The following is a 20549-nucleotide window of genomic DNA, read 5'->3' on the forward strand; positions in this document are numbered from 1 at the left end:
TACCATTTCTTCCTCAATTTCTATGTGCTGTCTCTCCCCAGTCTCAGATAATCATATTTTAATCCTTTTAGATCACTTTCAGTTAGTCTGAACATAGAGATGATATCATGTCATATTGTCTTCCTGCTGCTGGATTGTTTCATCTAATATAATAGCCTCCAGGACCATGTTGCTATAAGTTATAGAATTTCACCTTTTGGTGGCTGAGTAATAGTTCACTGTGTATATGCCCATATTTTCTTTATTCATTGAATCAAAAAGTATTTACCTTGATTCTATATATCTTGGACATAGTACATAATGCTTCAATAATTATAAATGATAGCATTTATAATTACCATGGCTGTTTCTTTGACCTTCTGGTTTCATTTCCCAGAAGGATTGGTATATCAGGCATTTGTTCTATTTTTACTGTTTGAATGAGCCACCAACATGTTTCCCACAATGCTGCACTAACTTACTTCCCTGTAAGCAGTGGGTTGAGGAAAGGTTTTGAAAGCTCTCTCCAGACATAGATATCCCTCCACAGAGAGCTGAGCTGTGAGAAGCTTTCCCACTGAACATAAAGATGGGCATTAGGAAAGCATCCTGAGAGTGCCCACAGGAAATAAACACACAAGCATTTTTCTCTGTCCTCCCATGGCCAGTGTCATGTGGCCTAAAGAAATGGATAAAGTGAAAGCTCAGCATGTGCAAGGAACTGGAGCTGGCTAGCTAAGGCGATAGAAAGGACTGCCACAGAGAGTACTCAGGGACCAGTGTGGAGAAGGAGGATGCATCAGTCCCAGTACTAGTGCATTTATCTTATTGTTTGACCTCCATTACAACTTGAAGAGGAGGTCTTCATTTAGCAATAGGGGAGACTAAGGTTCAGAGAAAGTGACTAATCTGCTGAAGGTCATGTAACTACTTCGATCAGATTTAGGATTGCTTCATTCAGTGGACTGTGTTCTTTTACCCCCTCTACTCTGCCTATAAATTAGAAATACATTGTGAGGGATTTGAGCTTAAACCTTTTAAAAATAACATTAGCACAAGAATGAAGGCAGCCTTTGCTGTAGATGAGAAACAGCTCGACTTCTAGGAGGACCAATAACCAGGCATCAGCATGGCTTAAGCCTGGTGGGTCTGAGCAGCATGAATGCAGGAATTAATTAGAAATGCCCACTTAGGAGGATCCAGGGTTTGACCTTGAAGGTGGTAAAAAAAAGAACAAATATGTTTTCAGTCTCTATAAGAAGTAAACTTCTTTATATTTTATGCATTACTTCATAATTAATCATTCCAACTTTGAATTACTGGGTAAAAATATAATCATTAAGCATGGGATTGAAACAAAAATATATTTTCCCACAAAATGTAAATGATAGCCTGACATTCCTGTAAGTTAAGGCTTCATTTACTTTTAGCTCATCCACAGCAGTGTCTCTCCCCAGAGAGACTTCCACATGTGTATATAAATATGTAACTAATAATAATGATTGACTCAATAGTAATTAACCTTTTTACACCAGAAAGTGACCACATGACTATAGTTGCTCTTAGTCCTCAGAACAGGTATAGAAAGAGAGCCCTGATTTTATTCCTTTTTCATGTCCTTCTGAGAGACACAGTGCTACAGAGGTCCTCACGAGCCTGAGACTCAGTGCTATAGAGGTCCCCAGGAGCCTGAGACTCAGTGCTATAGAGGTCTCCACATGCTTGAGACACAGTGCTATAGACTTCCCCACAAGCTTGAGATTCAGTGCTATCGATGTCCCCACAAGCCTGAGACTCAGTGCTGTAGATGTCCCCACAAGCCTGAGACTCAGTACTGTAGATGTCCCCACACACCTGAGACACAGCTGTAGAGGTCCTCATGAGCCTGATTCACAGTGCTGTAGAGGTCCCCATGAGCCCTATATCACATAGGTGGAAAGCAGCCTGTCAGGAGGATGTCTACAGAAGGTCTTGCTCTCCCTAGATGGTGGGTATTTAAAAGGGTGGAGTGGATGTGGTGGCTGAACTAGGAAATACCATGATGGTGGAGGGATTCCTTTCTTCCTTTCCCTTACCACCATCTTTCTCCTCTGCTCTTACTTTAATATCTGAAACCAATTTCCTCCCATTGGTCAAAGATGACATCTCATAATCATGGACTTTCATGTGCATAGCCACAGTCTTATAATCTTAAATTCTTACTTTCAGCCTCATCCTTAACTTTTTCCCAGGTAAACCATCTCATTTCACTCTCTTCAGCTTCCCCGTTCACAAAATGAAGACCCTCCTTTTTCTTTTAAATTGTATTGGGAAGTGATCTTGAAACATGAACAAAATCTGTGGAGTTGTTCAGGGACTACAAAGTGAAAATGGGAAAAGAGAAAGCCCACTTAAGAGCACTGGTCCACCCAAATTACTATTTCATTCCAGGAGTTAGTATCAAATTCCAGGAAGTTATATAAAATTTCGGAAAATCTTTTTCTCCAGGACACTTTGCTGGGGTTTATTTCTTTGCAGGTTCCCAGACTGTCACCTGTGTGAGTGTTATGAGTACTGCTCAAGTGGAGTTCAGAAAGAACCCTCCAGACCTTCTCACCCTGGCTTTGTCCCTCAATACTTGCCATTGTGTGAACCTTCCAGCCTCCCGTTTCTTACTGTTCCTATGAACCCTCAACATCAAAGTTTATTCCACGTCTAAAATTTTTTGTTGCTGATAGATGAGTTGCTCTTACTTTAGTTTTCTTTCATAGAAAGTCTGGAATTTATTTTTTTAAATTGCAGTACCGAGTATTAAACCCAGGACATTGTACATGCTAGCCAAGTGTTCTATTACTGAGCTACAGGCCCAGTTCTTGACTCAATTTCTTGAATTTTGATTTTGGAACTTGGACATCAGTTTGTTTTATTACTCATTTCAGGTTTTGTTCCAATTTCTTTGCTATTGAATTCAGACCTGAGGAATCTCCTAACCATGGAGTGGATACACACACCCCCTTTGGGAAGGCAGGATGCCTTTGTAGTTGGGGAGATAATGCGGTTCTTATATTAGTCGACCTAGAGAAAGAGGCTGGTGGCTTAAGAAGATTTGACTTCCTTGAGAGCTTAAGATGTGCGGTGATGATGATGCTGTCAAGGACTGTACCTATCCTGTCTCTTTTAACCCTAGTGTCTCCAGTCAACTGCAGATCCTTTTCTTGCTCTGATTAAACAACTTGTCAGAGTACATAGAAGAGGAAGCAAGACCAGACGCAAGACCTCTGCTTTGAGAGTCATACTCATAAGCACCTATTGATTCATAGGCTGTAAAGAGGAAGTACCCAGGTACCTGGGGTATTTGGAGAAGACATAAGTGACCCATCTCAGGTGAGGACTGGATAGACCTCACTTTTCTTTTTTAACCCTATTCTCTTGTAGTGGGACATGAACCTGGGAGTTCCCCCTCCAATAACCATTTACATTTCATTTTAGCAACAAGGCCTTACTCAGTCACCTGGGGTTGGCCTTTGTGGTGGTTTGAAAGAAAATGGCCCCTACAGGCTCATAGAGAGTGGCACTATCAGGAGGTGTGGCTTTGTTGGAGTAAGTGAGGCTTTGGAGAACATATACGAATCACTAAGGAGGCAGGCTTTGAGGTCTCAAGTGCTCAAGCCCAGTCTAGTGTGACTTTCACTACTTCCTGCTACCTGCCAATTTGGATGTAGAACTAACTCTATGTCTGTATGCATGTTGCCATGACAATAATAGACTAAACCTCTGAAACTATAAGCCATCCCCAATTACATGTTTTCCTTTATAAGTTTTTAAATGTTTTCCTTTATAAGATGCCATGGTCATGGTGTCTCTTCACAGCAATAGAAACTCTAAGACAGCTTTGAACTCTGTTGATCAGGAATGTGTGCCTATACAGCCTCACTAACCTATGTATCTGGGATTACAGGCCTGACCCTCAAGACCTACCCGCTGTCTCTTTCATATGGTCGTCTGCACACTTAAGAGGGTTTTAAAACCATGGGAATATTCAAATGTAGCCTTTTCTATTCTCTCTTAGGGAAAAGCCACCACCCTCATTCTATTTATTAATTTATTGATTGATTTATTTATTTTTTATTTTCATTAGAAACAAGATTGTTTTACATGTCAATCCCAGTTCCCTCTCCATGCCCTCCTCCCCTACACCCTCCCCCAACTAAAACCCTACCTATCACATATCTTTTCTGCTCCCCCTGGACGATGAGGCCTTCCATGGGGGGGTGTCATCAGAGTCTATCATATCTTTTGTGATAGGGCCTAGGCCCACTCCAGTGTGTCTTGGCTCAGGAATTATCCCTCTATGTGGAATGGGCACCGAAAGTCCACACCTATTCTAGGGATAATACTGAACTACTACAGGAGGTTCTGTAGATTTCTGAGGTTTCCTCACGGAAACCCATGTTCCTGGGTTCTGGATCAGTCCCATGCTAGTATCCCAGCTATCAGTCTGGGGACCAAGAGCTCCCCTTTGTTCAGGTCAGCTGTTTCTGTGGGTTTCATCAGCCTGGTCTGGGCCCCTTTGCTTTTCACTGGTCCTTCTCTGCAACTGGATTCCAGTTCAGTTCAGTGATTAGTTGTGCACCACCCTCATTCTTAATGAAACTGGAACTGTAGGAAAATAAAGCTAAAACAGGAATCTTAAATCTTTTGTAAGACCAGTGACACCATCTGAGGAAGACAGGCAGAAGCCACTTGCTTGTGGTCTATGCTTCTGCAATGGAATTAAAGAGATTGGATAATTGGTAATAGACAGAAAACTATTCTTTGGGAATCTGGAGAATGGAAAGTCCTTGGGGGCTGGGATAGGAAAACATTAGAATAGATAGAATCACATGGTTGGCAGAGAGGATAACAGAGAAACCATTCATGAGGTCGCAGCACTATTTCATTCATAAGGGTATATATCCCAACCGGTGCTTAGCCCTCTTGGAAGACATGTGACAGAGATTACTTGGAGGACACATTCAAGCCAGGCATTGCCCCTTCTGTGAACCAAACTAGACTCAGGGTTTGCAAAACACTGGGCAGAGCCAGGGCTTCTCCTTACATCTTGTCTTTGTGGAACCATTCTTGGTTCTTCCCAGTTTTGCTCCACACTTATGTCTCAGTTCAGGGTGTTCTTTTCCCAGCCTGCAATACACTCAGGCCCAGCTTGTCTGGATGTTGATTGCTTTTTCCTGTTTCTTTCAGGCATTAGTTCTATGAATGCACTCTTGAACTTCCAGGCAAAATAGTCTTACCCTTCTCTCAGGAACTCTTTTTGACCAGTACTGTAAGGACTTGGTCAGTGTGTGAAGTGTGTGCTTTGCTCCTCAGGACCTTTGTACCTACTGCAACCTCTGTCTGCTTAGCTCTTCTGCAGGATGCTGCAAGGGTCATTATTCCCTGTGTATTGTTAGTGAAAGACCTTATGAGTGATCAACTTCATGACTAACATTTACTTGCAGCATTGCACTAACAGACTCCAAACCACACCCACTTGACTTTTGTGCCTGTCATTTGTAATAATATAACATATTTTTACATGCATTTTTGTATGTTTTATATGTTCTCTTTTTAGAGTTTAAACTATAAGTGGTAGCACCTTTACCTCTGTTGTTGCTTGTTGATGTCCTGATTCTCAGAATAATCTTTTGTCTGCCTTCTGTCTGCCTTCTCTTCAACTTTCCTTGTTGATATTATGAGCTTGATGGGTCATTGGGAAAACCAACCTGCACATTATAGGATCCCTGACTTCTATCAGTAGAACTCTACCAGTTGGGACATGTGGAATCATCTCCAGGCATGAACACAGAGTTTCTTTGATGGGAGAAGTGGAGCAGATGGAGGAGATTGCACTTTGTGAAACCAGAGCATCAGGCCTTTACCAGCAAGGCAATGACAGTCACTTACAGTTAGGCACACAGTCTGCCTGTGTGGCACAGTAGGTGCTTGATAAATCTTTAAGCTGGATTGACTTGACTTGTTCAAATGATTGTTTAAATTTTCATGACATAGTTTATGAAAGAGAATTTTTTTCATAATAATCCATCCCCTCCTTCCTAAGGAATTTGCTGTATCAGCAACATGTTTCACATTACCTGTGACCAAGGTATAGAAACATTAAGAACTGCAAAGTACATGACTTTAAGGACAATAAATATCTGGTTAGAAATGCATGTGCATTAGACCAAGGAAATGCGGATGGCCTCATTATCTCACCTCCCAATCTTCCCTTTCGTTGTGCAGTATATCTTCTGTTACAGGGACATCCTGTTAAGACTTGAAAGAAAATAGTTTCTACTTTGGGAAATTGTGTGTGTGTGTGTGTGTGTGTGTGTGTGTGTGTGTGTGTTGTGTTGCAAAGGCAACCTTGGAAACAGCACATAATTTTGTATCCCTCCTTTAAAATTTATAACTAATGTGTTTGACAGTTTCCTGATTTTATAGTGAAATTTCACCTTAACCCCCATCTCCTGTCCTTCCCCTACTGAAATGCTTCTTAGCAGGTCTCCTTCAGTTAGCCTTTCTAGAGGTAAACTTAATATCTCAATTTGAAATTATAGAGTCAATATAAAAATTGTCTTATGCCCCATTCTCTTACAAAGTACTGTGGTCTTTAATGATAAGCAAATGATGAAAATATATGAAACAAGCAATTTTAAAATTTTTAAAGTTTTATTTTATTTTGATTCATCATTTTAAAATTAATTTTACATATCTACCACAGTTTCCCTTCCCTCCTCTCCTCCCATTCCCTCTGCACCTCCTTTCTACCACCCTCTCCCCATCCACTTCTCCCTCTCCATTCAGATGGGGTAAGGCCTCCCATGAGAATCAACGAAGCATGGCAGATCAAGTTGAGGCAGGACCAAGCTCTGCATCAAGGCTGAACAAGGCATCCTACCATAGGGAATAAGTTCCAAAGAGCTAGCTCACACATCAGGGATAGATAGGTCTTGGTCCCACTGCTAGGCGTCCCACAAAAGACCAAGCTACATAACTGTCACCAAGATGCAAAGGGCCTAGGTTGCTAGCTGTCTGTCCAGAGTCTGTGAGCTCCCACAAGCTCAGGTCAGCTGTCTCTGTGGGTTTCCCAGCCATTATCTTGACCCCCACCTTGCTCATATAATCCCATCACCCTCTTTTCAACTGGACTCCTGGAGGTTGGCCCAGTGCTTGGCTCTGGATCTCTGCATTTACTTCCATAGGTACTGGATGAAGGCTCTATGGTGACAATTAGGGTAGCTACCAATCTGATTGCAGTGGAAAGCCAGTTCAGGCCCCTTCTCCACTATTGCTAAGAGTCTTAGCTGGGGTCATCCTTGTGGGTTCCTCTGAGTTTCTGTGGCACCAGCTTTCTCCCTAACCCCATAATCCCCCCTCTATCAAGATAACTCTTTCATTACTCTCCCCTTCTGTCCCACCCCAACTTGACCATTCTGATCCCTCCTGTTAGTTTTATTTTATTTTTATGTATGCCCTTTATGTATGCAGTGATGGCAGAGATCAGGAGATGACATCAGCTCCCTGGAAACTGAAGTTAAGGGCAGTCAGGAACAGCCTGACTGTGGATGCTGGAAAGCAAACATGGGTCCTTAGGAAGAGCTGTAAGTGTTCTTAACAGCTGAGACTTCTGTCTAACCCAAGTGATGTTTTGAAAGGCATAGGTTTAGTGGATTGTGAAAATAAAGTCTTGGACCATAGCTTTGTTTACAATTGGTGTTGGACAGAACAAAGCAAAGCAGAAAATAAACAGAATAAGAAGGAATAGAAAATATCACAAAGAGTTCTGCATATGAGGAAAAACTTTTGTTAGCTTATATGTATATGTGAAGGTCTACATTTTAATAGATTATGTCTTATCATTTTATTGTGGTGCAATGTTAATGAAGCATAGTTGTAAGCCAACTAATGGACAGAGCCAAGGAGGCAAGGCCGAGAAACAGAAGGGTTTTCAAGGCAAGAATTATGGATCACACACAGACTCCAAGGGGCCTCTGTTTGCCTTGTGGCTCCCTGCTTTCTCTTTCATTATTGGGCCTCTCACCTCATTTTCTTTTCTTCAGCACCTTCCCTCATGAGAAACTGTGACCATGAAAGTCAAATTTCCTGAAACTTCTGGCAGAAAAATAATACCATTTACTCTTCCAGACCTGACCCAGATGTCAGCTCTGTTGGGAATCTTTGCTCCAGTCTACTTGGCATGGTTAATTATGATCTCTGTATCCCCCAACTGTTCTTACCACTCCCATAGGTTTTTATCCCCTTTTATGGTGGCACTTTCTGCCGCTGTAGGGTGGGTGTCTGTGGAGAAGGGCCTATGTTCCTGACTAGGCATAGATTCTTCAGTAGCCAGCATATTGTCTGCATAACGGAGGCCACAGGACACAGCTTGGAGATGCAGTGAGAACTCTCAGCTCCAAATCCAGGATGCCACTTAGTAGGAGTATGACCCTTGACACCTTGCTTAGGTGTGAGCCAGCATTTTCATCTGATAAGTGTCTGTCATGACTGCACCATGATGCTGTAATAAGGAAGTGGAGTCCTGAACACAAGGCGCTATGACAGTGCCACAAGTTTCCTAAGAACAAAATGTTGTATTGAGGAAGAAAATGGAAGCTTCAATGGGGCTGCTGACACTAAAACTTATCATGTTGAGGGTGATTTGCTTTTCTTTCAAAAATAGTATGTGGGAGGGCAGTATCTGTAAAAATGGCCCAGCCATGAAGAGTACAAATTGCTCTTTCCCCACCCCGAGTTTTGTTTTCTGCACCCACAGCTTACAACCTGTAACACTAGCTCCAGGGAAACTGATGCTCTCTTTGGCATCTGCAGCTAACTTCAGTCATATGCACATACCCCATAGAAACATACACATAATTAAAAATGACAATAAGCCTTCTTAAAAGTATGATGTTTAAGTTTTATTTTATTCTTTGATCATTTCATATATGTATGTAATGGATTTTAGCCATTTTAGCATCTGTTTACCCTGTGTCTCACTACCCTCTTCCCTTTTCCACTGAAACTCATAGTGTTTCCAAGTTGTCAGTTTCGTGTGTATGGCCTGACTGCATGAGCATGTGTGGAACATGGGAGCTTGCCAACCCTTAGTGACCCACCCTCTCCACAGCCACTATTGACTACTGCTTGACCATGAATTTTAAAGCAATTATTAAATTATGCAGTACACCATAGACTAGAGACTTGAATGACAATAAGTGAGAACTGACGACACTTGCATGTTTCATATAACTGGTGTTCTGCATGAGTTTTATCCAGCTTGTCTCCATGTTTTCAATTTATTTTATGGAAAGATTGAGAAGAAAAATATGGGAGACATAAGGGCTTGATAAAAGTGTCAGGCTTTTGGACTTCCCTGAGTAACTTGGAGTAAAAGTTTTTCCATCTCATCATTACTGACATTTCTGGCCTAGCAATTCTTCATTGTGCAGGGCTGTCCTGTGCCTTGTATGATAAGTGGTGACATCCAGGGCGCAGTAGATTACTGTCCCAACCCCACCTTAACAACTCGAAGAACCCCAAGGGCTTGGTAAATCACGTGTTCTAAAAAAGACCAAGATCAAAGCAAAAACCGAAACATGCCATTCCCTTCATTGTTGGCAGAATTTCTCTGGAAAGTGGGAGTTTACATCTGAGAAAATATCAAGAGGGCAAACAAAGCTGATGCGATGCTAAGCTCACCAGCTTCTAGGAGAAAAGTGTTGGTGACCAGGCTTCATTTCAGCTTACCACTCTCCAAACTTTTGATACATATTATCAAGTGGACTAAAATTCATGGAAGCTGACTTTAATTGATGCCTTGTAAATGACCCCGATTAGATTAGAAATGGCAGTTTTGCCTGCTTGTTGTAATTAGGTACTTCTATCTGCTTCTTTTATCAGACGAACATCATCTTTATGTGTGTCTTTCCCACAAGATGGACCAAGAAAAATGGGTAGAGCAGTCAGAAGGAAGGATGTTCACTTGTCAGGGTTTTAGGATGCTCTAGGAACTAAGTATATGCCAGTAAAACTTGAAGAGGACCCAGAGACGTGTTCAGTGTGTGAAGGGCTATTACTTTTTATTAGTGTATGCCACGGTTATTGGATATAACACCTGGTTCCCGTGAACACCTCGGTTGATTTCACATGCCAAAATTGTTTTCAGCAAAAGCCTGCATTCTTTCTTTGGATTAAATTTCACTCAGAGGTTTCTGATTTTATTTTTCTTGCAAATATAAAGAGTTCTCTCAAAAAAACAGAAGCATGCCCTCTTAGAGTTGATCTGATCAAGCACTTCCTTTGGGGAAGTAAGTTAATAACAAATGGCACTAAAATAATGGATCAAAGCCTGTAACCTCATTGTCTTTCTTTAACCTGTTTACCTCATGCTTCAGAGTCTTGATAGTGGGTGACAAATAAGTGGCTTATTGAGTCCCAAACTTGTGTCACTGAATTTCTCTGAGTTTGTGACAGAGTTAAGATCCCAGGTCTGTGGCTATTTACATGGTTCTCTGAGGCCACTGAGTCAGGGAAAAGCAGCTCCCCAGCTCCATCTCGACTGCATAGGGATAGTTCAACTTGCATGGTATTGAGTGGTTGAAGTTAATGACTTGAATCAACCCTCTCAGCACTGGTGACATCATTACTAACCAGCAGTGTCTTGTGACTGAGGTACAGAGGGATGAAATATTTTGCTAAAGGTAATTAAGCCTAAGGTAGGATGAATCATAGACTGACTCTGTCCCCTTCCAGCTGCAACACTCAGGAAAGCAGATCCTGTACATTGTCTGGGCAGCACAATGGAGCTAATCCTGTTGGCAGAGGTGTGGCTAAGCCAGCCCCAAGGTTGTGAGCATGGGAGAGTTGTACCCATTATTCATCTGTCTTGTGGTGGCATGTGTGAGTGAGAAATGCCCTCTCCCACACCCAACCCCCCAACCCTCTAACCATCAATCTCTGAGAAATGCAGGAGACCTGGCTCTGAAGTCATAAGAGCAGGAGAGCTGTCTCTGCCCTGCATCTGCTGCAGCACTAGGGGGAGTGGCCCCTATGGCACACCTGGGCCACACAGTAGAGCTGGCCCTGAAGATGTAGGTGTGGGAGAACTGACCCTGAGGACATGAAAGCAAGAAGAACTCTGTCCCTTTCTCATCCCTGAAAAGGTGAACTAGCCAGGACAATGCAGGAGAGCTCACACTAGTGATGAGGGCAAGGGAGAGAGGGCAGGCTGACCAACCCTGCAACTACCCAGGCACTCTTCAACACTACATCATCTGTGATCTACTGGAGCACATGAAGGGATAGGTCTGGTAGATCCAAAGCTTCAGGATCTCCATGACACAGGGCAACAGCTGGATAACCTAGAGGAGTGCCAGTAAGGGCCCAGCATGGATAGTGTAGCAGAAACCAAAGGCCTCGAACCAGACCAATGACTCTTTGCAAACAACACTTGCAAGTAAAGATATATAGTGAGGAGGCAGGGGAGCCTATCAGGATATGAGTATTTGCCCACTACGTTTAAACTAGAATACAGAAGTTTCTTTTTGAAATTTTCTGTAGCAAGAATATTTGGGTTGATCTTGATTCCCCCAATGCAGTTAAAATTTTGGATGTCAAGGTTTTTCATTACCTAGTTTTGTTTTAATTGTTTTTTCATTTTGTCTAGTAGTCAAGGGGGCATTTATTTTCTTCCTTATTCTAGATAAACTCCATTTAAAATTGCTATGTGCCCAGATCTATGAGAATTGTGAGCAGAAGTGTACACAAAAGTGTAAGGATTACCAAGCAGTGGAATCGGTTGAATAGTCATTAAGTAAACTGGTTATTATGCCATCTGGTCATATTTTGTGCTTGAATTTTAATCAATTTCCTTAGCTATTATGGAACTATTAAAGAAAGAATAGACCTGCCTTCCTGAGCATGGGATTATAGGTGAACTTGCATTGTAACAAATGAAAGGAGACAGAGTTTTGTAGGTAAAGTTGTTTTGTAGCTCTGCCAGCCAGTGCCAATGTGCTTCCGGTTTCTGAGTCTCATTTTAAATATTTTTATATATCAAAACAATAACAACTATAAGATACTTCCAGGCTGCATCAGCAACATGTGTTGGTAAACTTCTTGTAGGACTAGTTTGTGTTTAAGGTCTTTAAATTTTTCTTATCATTTGATTTTATATATATTTGCATGTATGTCTGCATTTTATATATTTTTATATATATTTGCATTTTATGTGTATTTGCATGTATGTCTGTGCACCATGTGCATGTAGTGCATACATACGACAGAAGTGGGTCCCAGATTCCCCTGGAACTGGGGTTACATGTGGTGTGGGTAACTATGTGGGTGCTGGAATTGACCCTGGATCTCCTGGGAAAGCAGCCATGTCTCTTAACCACTGAGCCATCTCCCTAGCTTCCAGGAAGGTTTTTAATGTCTTTCCTCAGTCTGTACTTCATGGTCACTATGGTGCTATTACCAGCTGGTTTTACAGAACACATAGCATGATGTATGTAAAGTTCTTTACAAACTCATTTCATCATCACAGAGCCGGTTACACATCACAAAGTCATTGAATCAAAAATGTCTCACATACCCCTCACAGGCTCTCATATTTTTATTTTTATATAAGAACTGAGAAAATCAGGAAGGATCACCCAAGTCTTTTAGCATGGTCTTCGGGGCCCAGGTGACATGTATCTGTACAGTATGGAAAGTCAAGCTGAACGTTCTCCTTCCAACCCTGCAGTCTTCTGCCACCCGATGATGTCCCCTCTCACTTGCTTCCCTCTGCCACTCTTATTTGGCAGAAACACTTCATTACATTACTCTGATGCAGAAGTATACTTTAAATATCTCACTGAAAATATGGCTCACAAGTGTTTACATGGTGTGATTTCACAAGATTCGTATGTGTTTCCTGATGAACACACCTAAATCTTTTGTTATTGTTGTGTTTCTGTACCAGTATGCTAGCATGCTGGGAATAGGAAATAGTCCTTCAATTCCAAGGTCTGTACTCTCCTCCAGCACAGAAAACAGCTTACAATTAATTGCTGAATCTGTAGAATATGAATTTACCCAAGAGATAGTAAATGATGTGGAAAACAGCAACATTGTGCTAAGTTCTGCGCATTTGACTGGTTCTCAGCATTCTAAACACACCCTGTGGCTTTTTATAGCTAGACTCATATTAATTATGTGATGATGGCAACATACGGCCAGGACATTTTTCCAGGGTGACATTTTCTTACTACAATTAAAATTTAAAACTGTTGCTCACCCAGCTCTCATATGAATACAGGGAACTCAGCCTTAACCATTTCAATCAACTGCATTAATAGCAAATTTCAATGACTTTATTGGCCAACAAATTACATGAATGGTTATATGGTAACACTTTTCAGTGGCTTATCCTGAATGGAAGTGACATAGAATTACAGGAATAGGAACTAACTGCAAAATGATGAATAAGCTATTCCACACGTATCTCTAGTAACCACTATGAGCTAGATGCTGAGATTAGGACATGGTGATGAGCAAAAACAGCTTAGCTAGTGTCCTTGAGGGTCTGATGGTAGGGTGGTTGGGATGGGGGTTGGTAACTGAGTACAAAGGACAGTTGTGAATGTTGCCTTGCTGTGGGTGTGCAACAGAGAACCCCCTTAGCTGAGATACATTTGAGGAGGCATTTGGGGGTGAAGTATGGGTTTCATTGTTGTTTCTGAGAGAAAACACCCTGACAAAAAAGGAACATCATGAGTTGAGAAAAGGACTCACAATTCAAGTCAGAGTTCATTAATGTTGGAAGTCAAGGCAGGAGCTATTCCCATCTGTAGTTAAAGATAGCGAGATTAAATCCAAGGACTCTTGCCTGCTTGCTTGTGTTTAGCTAGCTTCCTCTTCTGTGTATTCTTCAGGGTCCCTTGCCTAGAGGATAGTGCCACCCACTCTGGACTGGGTCATTTTATATCAATTAACAATTAACAGAATACCTTGTAGAAAAGCCCATAGGGTCACCTGCTATAGATAATCCATTAGAATTCTCTTCATAGGTGAGACTATGTTGTATCACATTGACAGTTAATATTAAGGTGCTCTGGTTGGGTGGGATAGCTTTGTAAGACTTACCAAAATGGGGGAGTTAAGTCTACACCCTTTCAAGGGACATTTCACATTCTGATACTTTCCCTAGAGGAGTAATTTGGGATGATAAAATCTTTGCTATGAGGACAGTGCGTTATTTATGGAGGCAAAACACTGGAGCCAACTGAAAGTGGCAGGATACAAGATTAACTCAAAAAAATCCGTAGCGCTATTATATATGGATGACACATTGGTGGAGAGAGAAATCAGAGAAACATCACCCTTTACAATAGGCACAAACAACATAAAATACCTTGGGGTAACACTAACCAAAAATGTGAAAGACCTGTACCATAAGGATTTTGAGTCTCTAAAGAAAGAAATTAAAGAAGATACCAGAAAATGGAAAGATCTCCCATGCTCTTGGATAGGTAGGATCAACATAGTAAAAATGTCAATCTTGCCAAAGCAGTGTACAAATTCAATGCAATTCCCATCAAAATCCCAACACAATTCGTCACAGACCTTGAAAGAACAATTCTCAACTTTATATGGAGAAACAAAAGACCCAGGATAGCGAAAACATCCCTATACAATAAAGGAACTTCTGGAGGCATCACCATCCCTGACTTCAAGCTCTATTACAGATCTATAGTCCTGAAAACAGCTTGGTATTGGCACAAAAATAGACAGGTAGACCAATGGAATAGAATTGAAAACCCTGATATTAACCCACACAACCATGAATGCCTGATTTTTGACAAACAATCCAAATTTATACGATGGAACAAAGAGAACATCTTCAACAAATGGTGCTGGCATAACTGGTTGCAGACATGTAGAAGACTGCAGTTAGACCCAAGCACAAAACTTAAGACAAAATGGACCAAAGACTTCAACATAAATCCACCTACACTGAACCTATTAGAAGACAAATTGGGAAATACCCTTGAATTAATTTGTATAGGAAACTGCTTCCTGAACATTACACCAGTAGCACAGACACTGAGGTCAACAATTGATAAATGTGACCTCCTGAAACTGAGAAGCTTCTGTAAAGCAAAGGAGACAGTCAGCAAGACAAAACGGCAGCCCACAGACTGGGAAAAGATATTCACCAACCCCACATCTGACAGAGGGCTAATCTCCAAAATATACAAAGAATTCAAGAAGCCAGTCCCCCAAACAACAAACAACCCAATTAAAAAGTGGGGTACAGAACTAAATAGACAATTCTCAATAGAGGAATCTAAAATGGCTGAAAGACACATAAGAAAGTGTTCAACATCCTTAGCCATCAGGGAAATGCAAATCAAAACAACTCTGAGATACCATCTTACTCCTGTCAGAATGGCTAAAATCAAAAACACCAATGACAGTTTATGCTGGAGAGGATGTGGAGAAAGGGGAACACTTCTCCACTGCTGGTGGGAGTGCCAACTCATACAGCCACTTTGGAAATCAGTATGGTGACTCCTCAAGAAAATGGGAATGAGTCTACCACAAGATCCAGCAATTCCATTCTTAAGCATATACCCAAAAGAAGCACATTCATACAACAAGGACATATGTTCAACGATGTTCATAGCAGCACCATTTGTAATAGCCAGAAACTGGAAGCAGTCTAGATGCCCCTCAACCAAAGAATGGATAGAGAAAATGTGGTACATTTACACAATGGAGTACTACTCAACGGAAAAAAACAAAACAAAAAACAATGGAATCTTGAAATTTGCAGGAAAATGGATGGATCTAGAAGAAACCATTCTGAGCAAAGTAACCCAATCGCAAAAAGACAAATATGATATGTACTCACTCATATGTGGATTTTAGACATAGAATAAAGGATTACCAGCCTACAATCCACACTGCCAAAGAAGCTAATAAACAAGGAGGTCCCTAAGAGAGACAAATATGGTTGCCTGGAGAAGGGGAGAAGTTCAAGATCTGCTGAGCAAATTGGGAGCACTGTAAGAGGGGGGAGAGAGCTAGGAGAATGAGAAGGGGAGAAGAAGAGGGATGCCAAGGACATGAAGGAGCAGGAAGTATGAGTCAGGGGAAGAATACACGATACCAAGAATGGAGATATCATAATAGAGGGAGATACTTTTGGTTTACAGAGAAATCAGGCACTAGGGAAATGTCTGGAGATCTACAAAGATGACACCAGCTAACTATCTCAACAACGGTGGAGAGGCTACCTTAAACGCCCTCCCCTGATTATGAGATTGATGACTGACTTATATACCTTCATCCAGCAGCTGGTGGAAGTAGAAGCAGGCTCCCATAACTAATCACCGATCTGAACTGGAACCCAGATGCAGAGAAGGACCAGTGAAGGGCAAAGAGGTCCAGACCAGGCTGGTGAAACACACAGAAACAGCTGACCTGAACATCCGGGAACTCTTGCTCCCCAGTCTGATAGCTGGAATACCAGCATTGGACTGATCCAGACCCCAGGAACAAGGCTTACTGTGAGGAAACCTCAGAAATCTATGGGACCTCCTGTAGAAGCCCAGTATTTATCCCTAGCATAGGTGTGGACTTTGGGAGCCCATTCCATATAGAGGAATACTCCCTGAGGAATACACACGGGGTGGGCCTAGGCCCTATCCCAAAAGATATGAAAGACTCTGATGACACCCTATGGAAGGCCTCACCATTCAGGGGGAACAGAAAAGATATGTGACAGATAAGGTTTTAGTTGGGGGGGGTAGGGGAGGACGGGTCAGAGAAGGGAAATGGGATTGTCATGTAAACCAATCCCGTTTCTAATTCAAATAAAAATAAAGTTGGAAAAAAAGAATTCATTGCATTTATTGTTTTATAAAAAATGTTATCAAGTGCCAAAAATATTTTTGAAAATTTAAAAAAATATATTTATTGTTACAAAAAGACTATATAAATGATACTTATTGGGAAAAATAAGTTCTAAGGCAATGCGAATTGAAAAAGTCTTTGCTACCAACCTTATCTTTCCCTTTTGAGCTACTCATCTCAATGATTTCAAATAAATCAATAATTATGGCAGTGGAAACCTCTGCCGATACCAGCTCTCACTTAAAACATGCCAAGCCCAAGTGCAACACCTTCCATTTATTATTTCAACTGATTTGATATAAAGCAGTGGAAAAGGTATTGTTACATTTATTTTTTTCACATGTATAGAAAAATTTGAAAATATCAGTACAGAGGTGTATTCCCTGGGCAGCGTATATAAGGAATCATTTGGGAGCTCCAGGATATATGACCTAAACAAAGTCTTTGTTTCCACACAGCATTCTGTGAGGAGGGCTGCAGATATGGAGGTACCTGTGTGGCTCCTAACAAATGTGTCTGTCCTTCTGGATTCACAGGAAGCCATTGCGAGAAAGGTAAGGTGAACTGACCTGTTTTTCAAGTGTATGTGTAGGTGGTAAAGCGACTTAAGAGAACGACTGGAAGCTGCTTCCCTCAGAGGTCTCTGGGAGCTGACTTAACACATTGTGTTTTGATGGTGGACATGGTTTTCAAAAGCTGGTCCCTTTTGATGACCAGATGGCATAGTGGGCTGTTTCTTTCTGAATGTGGAGTCTCATTTGCCCTCCAACCAATGCATCTAGCTTAGCAAGGTCAGGTCTTTTCTCTGCTGCAGTTTTCTGTGTGTGTGTTTTTATTTAGTGCTAATTAGAGATAAAGCCTAATGAACTGACCTGCCCTACTTATCATTAATCTGGTAGCTGTTCACAGAACTGCTGGAGTTACAGCAATCAGCTGTGTCTATGGAACCTGAAAGGGCAGCACTCGCTCTTTGCATAAAAGCACATTAGATAATTGCAGCAGCAGGATTATTAGTGTTCTTGGGATTTTATTTCAATATTGGCTTATTGGAAATATTATCATGTATGAAGCCAATAATGTAAGTCAGTCAGCATCAGTATGATTCATCTATATGCACATTTTTTGCACTAAATGTGGCATTTACATGCGGCACTATGTCATGAAATCTAGTCCACCTGGTGATTAGGAAAGTCCTACCTGTGCACACAAGAAATTTGCAGTTTGTGCTAGTTTATGTGAACCTGTTAGCAAGGGTGTCAGAGTACATACAAGTAAACATCGAAGTTTATCTTGTCATGCTTTTTCTGAGGTGCACTCACTGCATTGTGCTTTCCCAAGTCTGCATATCATACTTGACACTGCTTAGGAAAATAGGCATGATGCTGCAAGTAGCCCCATTAGTTAATGAGGGGCAAACAGTCTTATCTAATGCTGTATGTAGGAAGAGAAGACACTACTTTATTTCTTTTGTGCGTAAAAGCTTCTGAATTAACATCATGGATTTTAGAAAATGTGGCCATTTTCTGGGTGTGGTTGCACACATATTTAATCCTAGTATCAGGGGGCAGAGGTAGCTAGATCTCTGTGATTTGGAAGCTTCATTCATTTCACTGCCTATTCTGTACATTTGTACTTTAACCCCTTGAAAATATGTCCACATTGAACTCCATTAAATAGTCAGTAAGGAAATCAGTGAATGACTGCACCATTGTTTCCACAGATTGTCACCTTATCAACAAACCAAATAAATCTATTAAATAATAGTAATTAATTAGCTTGTCTTATTTTTAAGTGCCAGATTATCTGAGCATCATGAGAGATTTGCCTTGTGGGGCTTAATAATTCTTGTTCAAAGCAACAGTTCTTGCAATGCATTTTATTTTAATTTGCTTTTTAAAAGAAAAAAGGAATGAAAGCATTCTTATGCTTGATCTAGAATCCCTTTGTATCCTTAAACAGAGTCTATGGGAGCTAACATGGCCCTGAATGGTGATGGTCTTCATGGAAATTGCAGACACCACTGCTAATGGAGGGCACATCTCTATACACTAATTATGTGTTAATCTTTTTCAGTGGTTATTTTAATATTAGAAAACACATTAAAGTGATATATCCTTTACATATTTAAAGGATATTTCCTTTTTGTTTTATTACACAGAGTCTTGTTATATAGGCTTTCTTGGCTTAAAACTCACAATATAGAGCAGGCTGGCCTTGAATTCAAGTGATCCACCTGCCTCTGCCTTCTGATTGCTTGGATTAAAGGTGATTGCTATTGTGCCTAGCATGAGATACATATTATTTTTAATCTCACTTGTTTGGATAACAATTAGAGCTGATCTGGGGTCAGTAACTGTTTCAATAGCCCAAACTAAGAGAATTATTCAAGTTGCATTCTATAACCTGTGCTTCTCAAAGGCAAATGAATGTCATTTTTTGTTAAAATACAGATAGTCCCTTTGAAGTATAGCATTAGGGAGATGTGGAAATAAAACAGGAAAGTAAGATCTATACATTATAATATTCAGTGTCAAATGCTTGCTATGTAAAGTATATAATGCCTAACTTCAAAACTAAACTAACATTTTCAGCAAGCTATATGAAAGGAAAATATTGATAAGCAGTAGGATGGTTTACAGCATGCTTTTTATGCAATAAAATAATAAATTCTAATATTTAAATTCCAATATTTAATACTTAAATAAATAATTAAACATTTTGAGTTAAAGTAAGATGTACAATATGAAGAAATACATGTTGCCTAAAACAAAACCACAATACATTGATCTGTCCCCTCCAAGGGTCAGTGAATATCGAGAATGAGGGAGAAGATGCTAAAAGCCGGCTGATGGGGAAGAAGTAGAGACACTGTCTTCTGGATGTAACAGGCTGCTGCAGTCTTGCGCATATTGAGTCTGTGATTACCTGCACCACATACAACCACAGATATGACTAGGATGGGGATAGTTGGGAGGAAGAAGGTGTGGACAGGGGAGGACAAGTGAATGAGAGAGGGCAATGGGGAGTGAATGTGATCACAAGACATTGTATACAAGTAAGATGTTGCTAGAAAAATTTAAAATATATTTCTGTACCACTTCCCCCAGACTAGGGAAATTGTAACATGAGGAATGTTTCCACAAACTTACATTTTCAATGAGTAGCTCTAGGTCCTATAGCATTTAACCACAACATCTGCAGCATACTTTAAGCTTACAAATTTTTGAGGAGAGCATTGATACACAGTAGGGCCAATAATCTGTGGCAGCTCAGAGAGGTTACTATGGATTCTTTTGCCATATTGATCTCCCTTTTGTCCTGTTTTCCACTCAGTAAGTGAAAGTTTGAAACATTTCTTATACTTTATCCTCTAATGTCCAGTTCAACAAAGTGTAGGTATGGAAGAAAATAAAGACCAGAGGCAGATAGGAAATGTTTCTAGGCAAGTCCTTGCTCTCTAGATAAATATTGCAGTTGCAATCAGCAATTCCACATGCTTGAATTCTTAGAACACCTCAAATAGAAAAGACCCATTAATATAGGAATTGACATCTGTGTGTGAGGATTTGAGCACATTTATCCATTTGTACTTGCCAGTGTTCTCTGGGTGTCTTCACGGAAACGATCAAATACAGTATTTCCCCTATTAG

The 20549-nt window shown here is 40.7% G+C and overlaps 1 protein-coding gene across 3 annotated transcripts in view; it reads left to right on the forward strand.

The window, feature by feature from the left end:
• LOC100765471 (protein kinase C-binding protein NELL1) overlaps positions 1–20549 on the forward strand; it is an 864465-nt gene that overhangs the window by 654299 nt on the left and 189617 nt on the right. For all 3 annotated transcript variants that reach the window (XM_027410508.2, XM_027410509.2, XM_035442493.1), the window contains one exon: positions 17358–17453. In XM_027410508.2, the coding sequence (XP_027266309.1) occupies positions 17358–17453 (96 nt within the window). The remainder of the gene's footprint in view (positions 1–17357; positions 17454–20549) is intronic.

The sequence above is a fragment of the Cricetulus griseus genome, chromosome 3 (assembly GCF_003668045.3).
Source record: "Cricetulus griseus strain 17A/GY chromosome 3, alternate assembly CriGri-PICRH-1.0, whole genome shotgun sequence".
NCBI lineage: Eukaryota > Metazoa > Chordata > Mammalia > Rodentia > Cricetidae > Cricetulus > Cricetulus griseus.